Source organism: Telopea speciosissima, chromosome 4 (genome assembly GCF_018873765.1).
Source record: "Telopea speciosissima isolate NSW1024214 ecotype Mountain lineage chromosome 4, Tspe_v1, whole genome shotgun sequence".
Lineage (NCBI taxonomy): Eukaryota > Viridiplantae > Streptophyta > Magnoliopsida > Proteales > Proteaceae > Telopea > Telopea speciosissima.
Genome location: NC_057919.1, coordinates 25,202,561 through 25,217,570, shown reverse-complemented (window position 1 = coordinate 25,217,570; position 15,010 = coordinate 25,202,561). Strand labels below are relative to the sequence as shown.

At 39.2% G+C, this 15,010-nt stretch overlaps 1 protein-coding gene across 1 annotated transcript in view; it reads right to left on the bottom strand.

Moving 5' to 3' along the window:
- LOC122660478 overlaps positions 1-4,370 on the bottom strand; it is a 33,755-nt gene extending 29,385 nt beyond the window's left edge. The window contains exon 1 of the mRNA XM_043855799.1: positions 4,087-4,370. Coding sequence (XP_043711734.1) covers positions 4,087-4,320 — 234 coding nt within the window. The 5' untranslated portion in view covers positions 4,321-4,370. The remainder of the gene's footprint in view (positions 1-4,086) is intronic.
- Between the last annotated feature and the right edge of the window lie 10,640 nt (positions 4,371-15,010).

The following is a 15,010-nucleotide window of genomic DNA, read 5'->3' as shown; positions in this document are numbered from 1 at the left end:
GTATAAGAATATCAGGATTTGGATGAGCTTGAAAATCCTGCAAATTAGGGCAGAATTGTTCTATCGATCTCTGGGTTTTGGGTTTTAATGGTGTGTGGTGATGAGGGGGTTAGAGAAGGAATGAGAAGCTGAAACATGGATCGAGTGTAAAGGGGTATGGTTAAGGAGTTCGATGGAGGTTTGGAGGGGATCAGGTGGCTGGAACTTGGTTACTTGAAAACCAAGCTATGGTTTTAATGGAAAAAGTTGCAGGTTTAATGGAAGTTAGGGTTAGAGGATGGAGGGGGCTATAGCTTAGGTCGAGTGAGGGGAATGCTGGACAGATTATGGGGCTTGGGCTGGAGGATGAGAAGAAGGGTTGTTGCAGGAAATTGTAAATAGCTTACTGGTTTGAAGGATCTCCAAAAGGCAGCAGCTTGATCGATTGAAAGAAACCTCTTGATCTTCACGATGCAAGGAGTCGCAGGAGTCCACCCACCCTATCCATCTTGAGATCCACAAGGATCCAAGCACTCAGAGAGCAATCAGCAGCAGAGCAGCAAAGCTAAGAAGCCGGAATTTTTTAATAATGAACTGTGGGGGAGCCTCCCACGATAATAGTATTTATTAATCAAAGCTAATGCCAAATCCTACTCAGATTAGGATTCAAATCAAATCCCAAGTCTGAATGACTGAATCTAATTACAAACAAGTCAGGCCTCCTATTAGAAATCTTGGAGGGGGTGGGACTCAAAGAACAACTAAACAATTAGAAGGGTAAAAGACTAATTTGCCCCTAGACAATTAAACACTTGAAATAAAACTAAGTATGGGAAAAAAGGCACCAACGAAAAACAAAAACAGCAGCCAAAGTCAAGGCTTCTTCTTCCTCCTAGTGCTTGAACCTGCATCAGTACCATGTCCTAATAATCCAGAGTCTCGATAATTAGCTCTCGGTCTTCCGGTCGAAAAACAATGTCGATGAAGACGCGTAGGTGCACTATTACGTCTGCAGGTACATAAACTGCTTGAATAGGAGTTATGGACCCTTCTTTGGTAGAAGTAATTCTTTCTTGCAAAAAAACCATTTCTGTACTAAGAGTAGGTTGATAACCCACATAAGAAGGCATTCTGCCTAATAAGGCGGATACTTCGGATCCTACTTGGACAAAAAAATGCTCTAATAAAGCGCAATAGTGTGGCCTTTAAGCTACGTTGATGAGGCGGGGACCTATTCGACCGAAAAAAAACAGTTTTTGCTTCAGAGAGGAGGGCTCTAGGGCTTTCTCAAACTTCTCTCTTGTAAGCGCTGCTCAAAATCATTGATTAATTTGTATGACCATCGAGGAACCCTTTCATGGATTTCTTTTATTCCAATAGAATTTTTTTTTATTCTTTGATTTTTTGGATCAATTCTAACAGCATCAAATAAAAATCTAAAAAATTTATCTTGATTTTCGAAATCATTTCTTTTACATCATTTGCTTCTTCTTGGTGACGATTTTGCCACACTCCACTATTCCAGGTAAAACCTCTTTCTCTAAAAATGTTTTTTTTGCAAAACATATGGTTAATACATGTTGTTTAGTGTTGAATTTATTATATGTCAGACACCGGTGGCCGATCTACAACCTCACAGTGTCGAATTTTTTTCTGTAGATATATTCTTTTTTTATTTTTCTGGTTCAAATTTTTTATTTTCCTACAACAAAAATGTAAAAAAAAAAAAAAGGGTAATGTAAACTGGATGGGGGTCAATTAAATATATGTTTGTATGATTTACTTGTTTTACTTGCCCATTATGTTTTCTAGTACTTAGACAATGTGTAATACATTAGGATCAATCGTATACTGCCAATTTAGGGTGAAAATCCAAAACACTACTTTGGGTGACTATTTTTGCAATATGAAAATTTACATATGTTTGTATAGCCTAGAGAATGGACCTTGGTGCAATGGTAAGGTTACTCCAGTGCGACCAAGTGGTCACGGGTTCAAGACTACGGAAACAGCCTCTCCGAAAAGCGGGGGTAAGGCTGCGTACACTATGACCCTCCCCAGATCCCGCAGGGGCGGGAGCCATGTGCACTGAGTACACCCCTTTTTATATAGCCTAAAACAAGGTTTCCATAAAGTATCATACCTTAATTTGACCTAAAACCCATCGAAACTTCACGCGAAAAAGGACAAGATTTTGGCGAAATTTCGGTCTGGCCAAAATGGCCCTCCGAGATGAGATTTAGTTCTATGAGATCTACTACATGCTATTGTACATTTGTCGGAGCTAATCATGTACATTGAGGAGTAAAAAGCAAACTACGGTGACTCAGTCTAGTGCTAAAGCTAAGTATAGAGCCATGGCTCACACTACAGTTGAGTTTATATAGCTAGTAATATCTTGTCTTTCACGAGAAAACCAAACATCTTATATTGAAGTGGATTGTCGTTTTCTTCGGGATGCAGTGATGAAGAAGTTGATTTCTACTCCATTTGTCAATTCTTGTAACCAACTTGGAGACTTATTTACCAAAGCCTTGTTTCGAAATGTATTTCTCCAAGGGTTTTCCAAGTAGGGCATGGGTGATATCTATGCTCCAGCTTAAGAGGGAGTGTTAAGTTGGTGCCAGTTCTATAGGGGTCATAGTTATCAGGGCGTCGCCTAGGAGTCCAGGCTCCTTGGGCGCCTTGCCGCCTTCTTGGTGTCGCCTCGGTTTTGGACCTTCTCCAACGCCTTGGTTGCCTTGATAACTATGATAGGGGTATTATTGTAATGGTCTTTTAATTTTCTCACACCTCCTTCCCCTCTTTTGCACCATCTACATCAGCAGTTCAGCACTCTCCTCAAGTGTAAAGTACACGTAAATCTAGACTTAAGTTGGGGGTTTTTATGCATTATGCATCACTAGATTAGGTAAAAAAGACTCAAATCCTTGCATCAAGCTGATATATATATATATAAGGTCATTTTTTTATGCTTCAAAACTGTATTTTATATTATGATAAGCACATCCATGCATTTCCTGATCATTTCCATGTGTATCTTTAACATATCTTTCATCTCTCCGATACTATATGTCTCTTAAAAGCACCTCTCGGATACAATACTCAACACAGATACTTAAGTCCTGTCTAGAAAGTGTTATAAGTTCCTTGTATGGAAGTTTGTCTACACAAGATGAGTCACGAGGTGACATTGTCGGGTTTTGGTGCGAGCCTTGGAAAACAACTTGGATTTGTAGTGAAACGAGTAAAAACTACAAGTGTAAGGGTTTAATTGCAACCTACGAAAACAATTGAGATAGTGGACATCCAAGTGCTTGAGGAGCCTTGGTAGTGGACATAAGGAGCTGCCCAAACCACTGTAAATCTATTGTTGTGTTCTCTCATGCTTATTCCTCTTTACCCCCTTAACATCTTTTTGAGAGTGTGTGTGTGTGTGTTCAAAAACTCATAGCTTCTGCGTTCATCATTGTCGATAATTTTTTTAACCTTGTTTTGGTCTTCAAATTTTATAATCTCAATTCACCCCGCTCTTGGGAAATCTCCGATCCTAACATCATGCATCCACAATCTAATATCCCTGAGATGTGTCTTCAGGTTCCAGACCTAAATTGAAAGTAAGCTCATCAAAATTCTCCAAGCACAACCAAATGTACACGCAAGTCAAACTATAAAAGAGAATCATGACCTTTAATCAAAATAAGACAATCAAAGGGTGACCTTGAAATATCAAAACATGCTCAATAGGAAAATACTACCAATTATAGAAATTGTTCGTCAGTTGCGTATAAATCAGTATAAGAAAACAAATTCAGAATAAACAAACGTTCTTCGCCATAGGCACCTTCTGTTTAGAATAACTTGATAATTCCCTTTTTAGCTACTGCGCTTTAATTATGAACGCCAGGAAAGAAAAAAATAAAAATAAAATCTGTGAACTAATAAAAGAATATCCGAATACTTTGCTTCTCTCTATCCCTTCAATTAATCAAAAGAGCCATTGAATTTAAAATAAAAACACCAAAGTGCAAAAATCCAGAAAAGGAATTCGTTCATCATTCAAACCTGGAAAAAAACAAAAGCAAGAGGAGACGGGAAAAGGAATACCTGAGAGATTAGCCAAGCCTGCTCCATGCGCTTAACAAAGTTAGAAGAGCTTTCAGAAGAATCCACCATGGAAGCTCTCACGCCACGGCCCATTGAACCCATCGATCTTTCACCACCACCATCTCTATAAAACGGTACCCTTCCCATATCAACTCTAGTTCTTCTTGATTGGACGAAATTGTTTTTCACAGTTTTCACCAAATTTACGGGTCTGCAACACGCACAACTCAACATTTCTTTTTCTTCTTCTCCCTTGAGTATTGGTGCAAGGAATCGCTAGCTAGATTGTAAAGAGATTTCCTGGAGCTGGTGGCGGTATCGCAGCCTGTATTCTGGTTTTTTACTAGGGGCGAAATCCCCGTACCTTGCTTCTTCGAATAAATTGCCTGCCCGAGGAAAACTTTCCCCAAAATACAATGGGAAAAGAACGCTACCTGGTCGCTGGCCGCTGCGCCTAGACATGTGGGAAATGACCACTCTACCCCCATGGAAAGGTGAAATCTCGCCACCTGTGATGCTTGTGTGCATGCTTTCAACGTAGGGGCCACGCGACCAAGTAACATTCTCTTGCCTATCTGTCTGGGAGCATGCTCTCTATGTCTCTCTCTTCCTACTCAAAACAAGGGGGTAGGGATGTCTTTTCACATGGGAGGAGAGAGATAGACACATGCGATTGCTTACATAGCCATGCTCTCAAATAGATTTCTTTTTCCCTTATATTTATTCAGACATGTGGCAGTTCATTTTAACATGGTCACATGTTAATATAAGGGGTGATTACTATCACTACCCTATAATCACCCTATATATACTCGAAGTCCTCTATCCTAAATTTCTTTTCTGATTCTCTCCCACAACAAGCAAAGCTCCAACTCCATTCTCTCCTGGTGTTTCAAACACCCCACATTACCCCTCTTTCCCAGTGTAAATACTGTATTTTGTCACCCCTCCCAGTTATGACGATGACTGGACATGGATGGGTATTGGCACTTCTCCCGGACTTTCCTAGAACCCTGAAAGGCCCTAAAAAACCCCTTTGAAGACACTGGTTGTGCAGAGATCAATTTTGATCTCTGCGGGGGGCCGCAGTGGTATGAGACACCCTACTGTGGCACCATAAAGCGTCAAGGCCCCTATAAATAGAGGACCTCCCTCATTTGAAGGGGGACTGGGATTTTTCTCTGGAAACACGCCCTTGCTGGTCTCTCTGCCCATTTCAATGCCTTAAACACCCTCTTTGCCCATTTCGGGGTTCTACCCCACTCCCATTCTAAAACTTGAGATCCCATTATTTTGTTTGTGACTGGAGCTCCCCAAAATCCTACTTTTTCATCATATTTAACCATATCAAGCCCCATTTCAAGCATGGTTCGAGAACTCGGTTTTGGTACTGGTTTTGCCTAGCCAAAAAACTGAGTTGGGTCAAGATCTCGGTGAATCGGTGCATTTTTTTTTTTTAACTCAATTGATGATTTCGGTGGGTTTTTGACCTAGTTTAGTCATGAAACTTAGTACATAGTCTATTTTGAGCCATTTAAACACAATGACACTATCAGATTGTCCAAAATCAAGTCCAAATAGGAGTTTGACTTTGGACCCTATTTTGGAAGGCTACGACGTACTAATAGGACCTATTCTACACATAATTTAGCAATAGAAAGCAATCAAAGAATACAATTAATTTAAAACAACTTAAATAAGCATTTAAAATGTAAAAGTGCAAAATACATCAATCTTAACATATACTTCTATCATCCTAAGCCATATTGTTGAATCATGTAAGCCTTTGAATGTGCCACATTGGATTCTCATGTCATAGTGCTAATGAAGAATTACACGTAGTCTTTGACACAATTCATATAAGTCTTGTTATCGACTAACTGAACTACTGAAGATACCCTATCCTAGGATATGGAAGAGACAGTTGCGATGAAATAGATCCACTACTACTGCCACTAGGTTGTTGAACTACCATCGGCATGTATGGTTGGGTTGGGACTTTGAATATGTCGTCCACAAAACAAGATCCAATGCTCCAACTGTCGAACTCATGTGCAGAGTGTACTAACCTGCAGCTACCCGAACTGACCATAGCTACTATAATTGGAACCGGTGCTCTCACGGTCATACTCATAGTCATATTGAGGCTGAGATGCACCAGTGATCTCATGGCCATGCTCCTTGTAATCCTCCATACTTCTTCAGACTTCTTTGGATTTGTTGTAGATGTAGCAAATTTTACGTTGGATGAAGCTTCTTCGTGCAATCCAACGAATTTTCAATGGAAAATGGGATCAAAACCATGCAAATTGGGTTTTTTGGGGGTTCTTTGTCGAGACCAGCGAGAGTAGCGAGATCTTGACTGGTCTCGGACAACTGTTAGCAAAAACACGTTTTAAACGCTATTCCTGTATTTTTTCGTTTAAAATGTGTTTTCCCATATGCTTCCCAAACATACAGGAAAAAATGCATATGGCTGGAGTTCACATTTTAAACAGACGTTTAATACGCATATACATTTTTTAAGGGTATAATTATAATTTTGATTTAATTTTTAGACTTAAAAAAAAAAAAAAAAAAAAGGTGGATTAAACCCTATCTTTCGGATTTTCCCTTCCCTTCCCATTCCTTCTTCGCAAGTATTGTTTCTTACAAACTCATCCCCAACTTCTAAAGCTCCCAAAATGACTCGAGCAAGCTCCCTGCTCCCACCATGGTTTGCTAACAGAAGCCTTCGTTCCCAACTTTGGAGCTCTCAAAATTATTGTGAGTTTGATTGTTTGAAGTTAGCAGGGCTCGCCTTTGATAGATCTGGAAGACGTTGGGCCGTGACGAAGGGTAAGTTGATCTATATCTGCTTCTACTTTTTATCATATAGTTTGCCTAATGAGAGACCAATGTAGCAGCACGAAAAATGATTCATTCAATCTGTTATTAGTGTCCCTTCACCAAACAAATAAATAAACAACTATCTGGGTTGGCTTCATAAATCCCATTACACCACATCAATTGCTTCTGGTTATTCACTTTTTTAGCCTGTCTGTTGTGCCAACTGTCGTAATATGACTTGAACAAGTCAAATAAGGTAGCCTCATATTCCTTGTTTGAATAACACCACAACAGCTCCATTAAGGTTGCATGAAAAAAAAAAGAGATGGGGGGTTGTTTGCTATTAATGTGATGAAGACAAAATGTCTCTCACATTAATGAACAAGAAGAGAAAAATTGAGAAGTAAAGTGTAGAAAGGAGGATGCACGTCATGGTCGGCATCCACCTTGTTGAAAAAGAGATGTTGCTAGGTAAAAGAGGGCACCGACCATTGACAATACTCACGAGGGATGGTGTTTGTTTTCATAAATTAAGAGTTGCACCTTGCATGTCAATGTGCAGAATTCGTCCCCTCTCCTCATCTATAAATAGGAAGGGAGAGGTCCTTGAAAAAATAACTCAATGGTTACAGAATAATCGTGAATAGAATACACAGAGTTCTTATAATATTTTTGTTTGAGAGATGAGAAGAATTCAGGGGGTGTATTTGGGCTTTGGGTTAGAGTGAGTGAGTGTTCTTGTATTCTCCAATTGTTTAATAGTGAAATCATCTCGCAGTCTTCACACGTGGATGTAGGCTAAAAGCCGAACCATGTAAACCCTTGTGTTTCTTGTGTGTGTGTTTATTTTTGCGTCATTTTCTCATGTCATTAAGACCCGCACTTAGTAGGTGATTTCCATGAAATCCTGGTATTTTCACAACAAATTGGTATCAAAGCCACTATCTATTGGTGTCTTGTTACGATGGCTGCACACGTCTCAGCTACTAAGTATGAGATCGAGAAATTTGATGGGCGAAACAGCTTCAGCCTGTAGTGTATCAAAATGAAAGCTTCGCTTGTTACACAAGGGTTGTACAAGGCTTTAGAGGGTAAAGAAAAGTTACCTGCAAGTATGGCAAAAGCAGACAAGGAAGACTTGCTGGCAAGGGCACATAGTGCTTTATAATTGACCCTGATGAACGAGGTATTGCGAGAAGTTGCAGACGAAGAGACAGATTCCGATCTATGGAAGAAATTGGAGAAGTTGTACTTGCAAAAATCTCTCACGAACTGGCTGAACCTGAAGCAACGGTTATACACCCTGCGGATGAAAGAAGATACACAAATAAATGAGCACCTTGATGAGTTCAATAAATCATTATGGACTTAAAAAATGTTGATGTTAAAATTAGTGATGAGGACCAAGCCTTGATTGTATTATGTTCTCTACCTCCCAAATACGACCATTTCGTTGATACTCTACTCTATGGAAAGGATAGTGTTTCTATGGAGGATGTTAAAGCCTCTTTAAACTCTCAGTAGTTGAGAAAGAGAGTATCTGAAATTGGACTAGAAAACCAGGCAGAGGGTCTGGTTGTGAGAGGTAGAGATAAAGCAAGAGGTTCAAGAAACAGAGGTCGCTCAAAATCCAAGTCCAGAAAAATTAAGTGTTACCACTGTCACAAGGAAGGGCACTTCAGAAAAGACTGTCCAGAGAAAAAAGATAAAGGAAACAAAGGTAAAACCTCTACAAGTGATGAAGCAGATGTCGTAGAGGAGCATTCTAATGTTGCAGAAAATGTCTTGTCCGTGACCGTCGGTCGTTTGGAAAATGAAAGGATTTTTTATTCGGCTTGTTCCTTTCACATATGTCCAAAGAAAGATTGGTTTACTACCTATCTATCAACCAATGGTGGCACTGTCGTGATAGGAAATAATATGGCTTGCAAAATTATAGGTGTGGGAACAATTCGAATCAAGATGCATGACGGCGTTGTGAGGATTTTGACAGATGTTCGGCATACTCCAGAATTGAAGAAGAATTGCATATCTTTGGAAACTCTCGACTCCAAATGCTACAAATATTCATCAATAGGTGGAGTTCTCAAAGTCTGCAAGGGTGCTCTGATCGTGATGAAGGGGCAATTGACTAACGGTCTCTATTACCTTCGAGGTAACACTGTATCAGGTACTGCGTCAATTTTTTAGTCAAAAAACTTAGAAAGTGATACCACTCATCTATGGCATATGCGGCTTGGGCATATGAGTGAACGGGGCATGAAGATTCTGAGCAAACGAGGTTTGTTGTGCGGTCAGAACACTGAAAAGTTGGACTTCTGTGAGCATTGTGTCTTTGGTAAGCAGTGCAGAGTCAAGTTCAGCACGGCAGTCCACAGGACCAAAGGTGCAGTAGATTACATCCACTCAGACCTTTGAGGTCCCGCTCCTGTACAATCAAAGGGTGGCTATTGATATCTCTTGACCTTTATCGATGACTTTTTGAGAAAGGTCTGGGTGTATTTATTGAAGCACAAAAATGATGTATTTGTCAACTTCAAGCAATGGAAGGCATTGATTGAGAAGCAGACTGGGAAGAAAATAAACCGACTGAGAACCGACAATGACATAGAATTTTGTGAAAAGGAGTTCAACAAGTTCTGCAAGAATGAAGGCATAGTGAGACACCGCACTATTGTAAAAATACCACAACAAAATGGAGTCATAAAACGGACGAACAGAAGTCCCTTATAGAGGGCGTGTTGCATGCTATTAAACGATGGTCTCTCTAAGGACTTTTGGGCTGAAGCAGTTAACACTGCTTGTTATTTGGTGAATAGGTCTCCATCGATTGCTATCGAGTGCAAGACCCATGAAGAAATATGGTCTGGTACTCCTGCTGATTACTCTACTTTGAGAGTATTCGGTTGCCCTGCATATGCTCATGTGAATGCTGGTAAACTTGAGCCAAGGGCACGAAAATGCATATTCCTAGGCTATACATCAGGTGTGAAAGGATACAGGTTGCGGTGCACTGATCCTAAGTCACCTGGGTTTCTTATCAGTAGAAATGTAAAATTTGATGAGTCTGCTAAGCTACACTAGCAAAAGGATGAGTCTATCGATGCAGGAAAAGACCACGATGTCAGTAAAAGGATAGAGTTAGAAGTTGAAACTCCAGACGATTCACAGCCCATCCAGGAGGAAGCAGAAGAAGTGGAAGAACAGTACACTATTGCCATCGGCAGACAAAAAAGACAAATTAGACAACCTCAGAGGTATGCAGATTCTGTTGCTTATGCATTATCTGTAGCTGAGAACGTAGAAGAATCTTCCACGTATCAGCAAGTTATCTCGGGTTCTGAGTCTACTCAGTGGACTATTGCCATGACTGAGGAGATTGAATCTCTTTACAAGAATCATACTTGGGAGTTGGTGAAATGATCCAAAGGCCAAAAAATTGCTTGGTGCAAATGGGTCTTCCAGAAGAAAGAAGGAACTCTAGGGGTTGAAGATGCAAGGTTAAAGCATGTTTAGTGGCGAAGGGCTATACTCAGAAGGAAGGTGTCGACTTCAACGAAGTATTCTCACCTGTCATGAAGCATAGTTCTATTCGCATGTTGCTATCGTTCATTGCACTGTTTGACTTAGAGCGTGAACAGCTCAATGTCAAGACAACCTTTCTACATGGAAAGTTGGAGGAGCAGATTTATATGCAACAACCAGAGGGGTTTAGTATTCAAGGAAAAGAACATCATGTTTGCATGTTGAAGAAATCTTTGTACAGCCTGAAGCAGTCTCCTAGACAATGGTAGAAGCGGTTCGACACTTTCATGGTCAAACATGGTTACTTAAGGAGTGAGTATGATTACTGTGTTTATCACGGGAAGCTCTTAGATGGATCTTTTGTGTACTTATTATTGTATGTTGACGATATGTTAATTGCTTCCAAGACCATGTAAGAAATTAAAAGGTTGAAGACTCAGTTGAGTAGTGAGTTCGAGATGAAAGACTTGGGAGCAACCAAGAAAATTTTGGGTATAGAGATTCGCAGACATCGATGAGCAGGCAGGCTGTACTTATCTCAGAAGAAGTACATCGAGAAGGTGCTTGAGTGATTCAGTATGCAGAGTTTAACGCCTGTAATTACCCCACTTTCTGCTCATTTTAAGCTTTCAGGTGAATTATCACCTCAAACTGAAGAGGAGGAGTACATGTCTCGTGTTCCTTATGCTAGTGTAGTTGGCAGTATAATGTATACCATGGTGTGCACTCGACCAGACATTTCATAAGCTATCAGTGTTGTCAGTAGATATATGGGACATCCTGATAAGATGTATTGGCAGGCAGTGAAATGGATATTGCACTACTTGAAGGGTACTGCAGATATTGGCTTTGTGTATGACAGGAACAGTGATTCCAGCAGACATGTCGTCAGTTTAGTTGATTCTGATTATGCTGGAGATCTGGATAGAAGAAGATCTCTAACAGGTTATGTTTTCACTCTCTCTGGTTGTGCCATTAGCTGGAAGGCAACATTACAATCTGTAGTTGCCTTGTCTACGACAGAAGCTGAGTACATGGCTGCAACAGAGGCAGTAAAAGAAGCTTTGTGGCTGAGAGGTTTGGTTGGTGATCTAGGCTTACAATAGGATCTGACGGTTGTGTATTGCGACAGCCAGAGTGTCATACATTTGACCAAAAATCAGATGTATCATGAAAGAACCAAGCATATTGATGTTAGAGTTCATTTCATTCGAGATATAATCTCTCAAGGAGGAATCACGATCAAGAAGATTCCAATGGCAGAAAATCCAGTAGATATGATGACCAAGCATATTCCAGTAGTCAAGTTCAAGCACTGCTTGGACTTGATCGGCGTCAGTAGCATATGAGAGCCCCATTGGGGGCTGAGGTGGAGATAACTGGAGAAGATTGTTTTTTGAGCATAGGAGAATTCAAGTCAAGGTGGAGAATTATCGTAATATGACTTGAATAAGTCAAATAAGGCAGCCTCATATTCCTTATTTGAATAACACCACAACCACTCCATTAATGTTGTTTGAAAGAAAAAAAAAAAGAAAAGAGATGGGGTTGCTTGCTATTAATGTGATGAAGACAAAATGTCTCTCACATTAATGAACAAGAAGAGGAAAATTGAGAAGCAAAGTGTAGACAGGAGGATGCACGTCATGGTCGGCATCCACCTTGTTGAAAAAGAGGTGTTGCTAGGTAAAAGAGGGCACCGGCCATTGACAATGCTCACAAAGGACGGTGCACGTATTCATGAATTAGGAGTTGCACCTTGCATGTCAATATGCAGAATTCTTCCCCTCTCCTCATCTATAAATATAAAGGGAGAGGTCCTTGAAGAAACAACTCAACAGTTACAGAATAACCATGAATAGAATACACAGAGTTCTTATAATATTTCTGTTTGAGAGATAGGAAGAATTCAGGGGGCATATTTGGGCTTTAGGTTAGAATGAGAGAGTGTTCTTGTATTCTCCAATTGTTTAATAGTGAAATTATCTCGCCGTTTTCACCCATGGATGTAGGCTAAAAGCTGAACCACGTAAATCCTTGTGTTTCTTGTATGTGTATTTGTTTTTGCATCATTTTTCCGTGTCATTAAGACTCACACTTAGTAGGCGATTTTCCACGAAATCCTGGTGTTATTCACAACACCAACTAGTCATATCTCTGACGTATGGATATAACACCAATGAATATGAGATGATAACCTATAGGGTCATGTTTCGGGAAAATGGAATTATTCTTTTCTTATTCCTCCTTTTTTATTTTCTCTCATTTTAATTCTTTCTTTAATTATTGTTACTATGCTTTCATGCATGTTATTTATAGAGTCAGTTTTTGTTTTTTCCATGTGACCTATAGGGACATGTTATGTTGTTTTGATTTATGAATTTGGAATTATTGTTGGATTATATTTTTTGGATCATATTAGATGATATATCTAAAAACTTATAATAGATTGTGAAATACATATGCATTAATGTTGGATGTTAGGTGTTTTTGAACATTAGGTGCAAGTATTCATGTACTAGCTTTCAATTTATATTAGTATATTGCCGTATTTTTTGTCCCATTTGTTTGAAAACTACACGTTTAAAACCTGTACCGTCTGTTTGCCGTTTCTTTTTTTTTTTATTATTATTATTTTTTTTTTAATTTTTATCGTTTGTTTGACCGTACCGTTCGTCGTTTAATTCTGTTTAAAATGTGTACCATAATACTCCATTTTAGTCGTTCCCATATTTGCTAACTACTCTCGGTCGAGATCTCCACATTTTAGATGGGCCAGAAACTTAAGTGAACCGAGATAATATAAACCAGCCATTTCGCCACTCATCTTGTCTCGCCTTTCCAAAAAAAGCGAGATATTAGCAAGATCTCACCGAGTTCTTATTCCATGATTTAAATCAATTACTTTGCCCGAAGTTTTAGTAGTGAATGTTTCATTTTCAACCGTTGTTGTGCCCGAAGTTTGAGTAGCGAAATCCATTTTATATAACCCTTATCCTATCCAACAAGAGACGGGTGAGTCGACCATCCTTCTCCAACTGAGCCGGGAGACAACTTGCATTTCGGGCGATTCTGCATTGTTACGGACAAGTGTATATATATATATATATTCCCTTCTCCTTTCATTACGGTATAATGTAGATCATTAAAGTTGTTCGTTTTAGTGCACATAGTAAATGACACTTATTCTTTTCCTTCATATGTTTGGTACATTATGACTTAGCATTGTATGTTGGTATAAGATTTATTATTAAGGGATAATTTTCAAAATTTAGCATCTAGTAGGAATACCGGTTTACCCAGGTGATGTGAGGTGCTAACACCTTCCCACCCTCGTAACCTGACCATATGGAATCATGTAGCCCTGTCTACTTATCCTGGGTGGGGCCCACAGGGCTACACCTATTATGTCTTAGGCCCAAATCTTAGGTGGCGACTCATTTTATTTCAGCATGCATGTGATATGATCCAAAAATCCCATCTCAATGAAGAATCTCTATAGGCCACCATGATAACCTCTCGTCGCCAGAGGGACCCAGAAACCCGATTCGGACCTTGATACCTACATAGAGAGAAGATAATGGGGAGGGATGGAGATGATTGAACGAGAGAGGGAGAAAGAGAAAGGCGAGAGAAGTTACCTCCCGATTTCTTTTTCCTTTTTCCGCCCCCGCCCCCTTTGTGCCAAGAAACCCCCCTATTTATCCCTCATTTGAAAATCTTCTTCTTTTTTTTAAGCTTTTGAATTTTGAATTTTCTCTTTTTTAGATCCCTCCAATTTCAAACTCTATTTGAAACTATATCAAATATCCTTTTTACCCCTCTATTTGTGATTTGCTTTGATTTAATCTTTGGTGTGGGCCTTAAAAAGTTTAGATGGTTCACAGGCCTTAAATATTGGGTGACAAAATCGAGCGTCTATAGGCATGTATTAATTTACTGTCAAAACCCTAGCCTATTTAAAATGCAATTTCAAAGATTTTGTAATTCCTATTGGAATAGTAAAAATATTTTTTGAAATTATTTGTGAAAATAAAATTTAATAAATAATATTAATTTTGAAAACTTTATAAGCAATTTATAAAAAAGCCATTGAATCTTGATTTATATAAAAAATTTATAAACAGTCTCTCTCCTCAATTTCTCCCAATTCGGGTAGTGGATTGCATGTTGACCATCTCTTTCAAATACGACTAGACATTGTGAATCCAATACACCAATATATAGTCAAGGGAGACATCAAGTGTTGGTGCGTCAAAACTCACAATGCATAGCAACCTCGATAATGACCCTTTAGAGTAAGAAACTAAACATACACTACTAAAGAGTTTTTCATTCCAAACAAACTGTCAGTAAAGCATATGTGAAATTCTCATATGTGCTTACCAATCACACATTGTCTAACCAAATCCAACTCTCTTTGGATACATTCCTCAAAAAATCTTATTCTTGCGGATTCTTCCCACCAACTAATGAAGAGATTTTGACAAAATTGTCACATATGAAATTTAGCACACTTTTGCAAAGAATTACCCCACTTCTTTTTTGAGAAGAGAAACGTATTCAATAT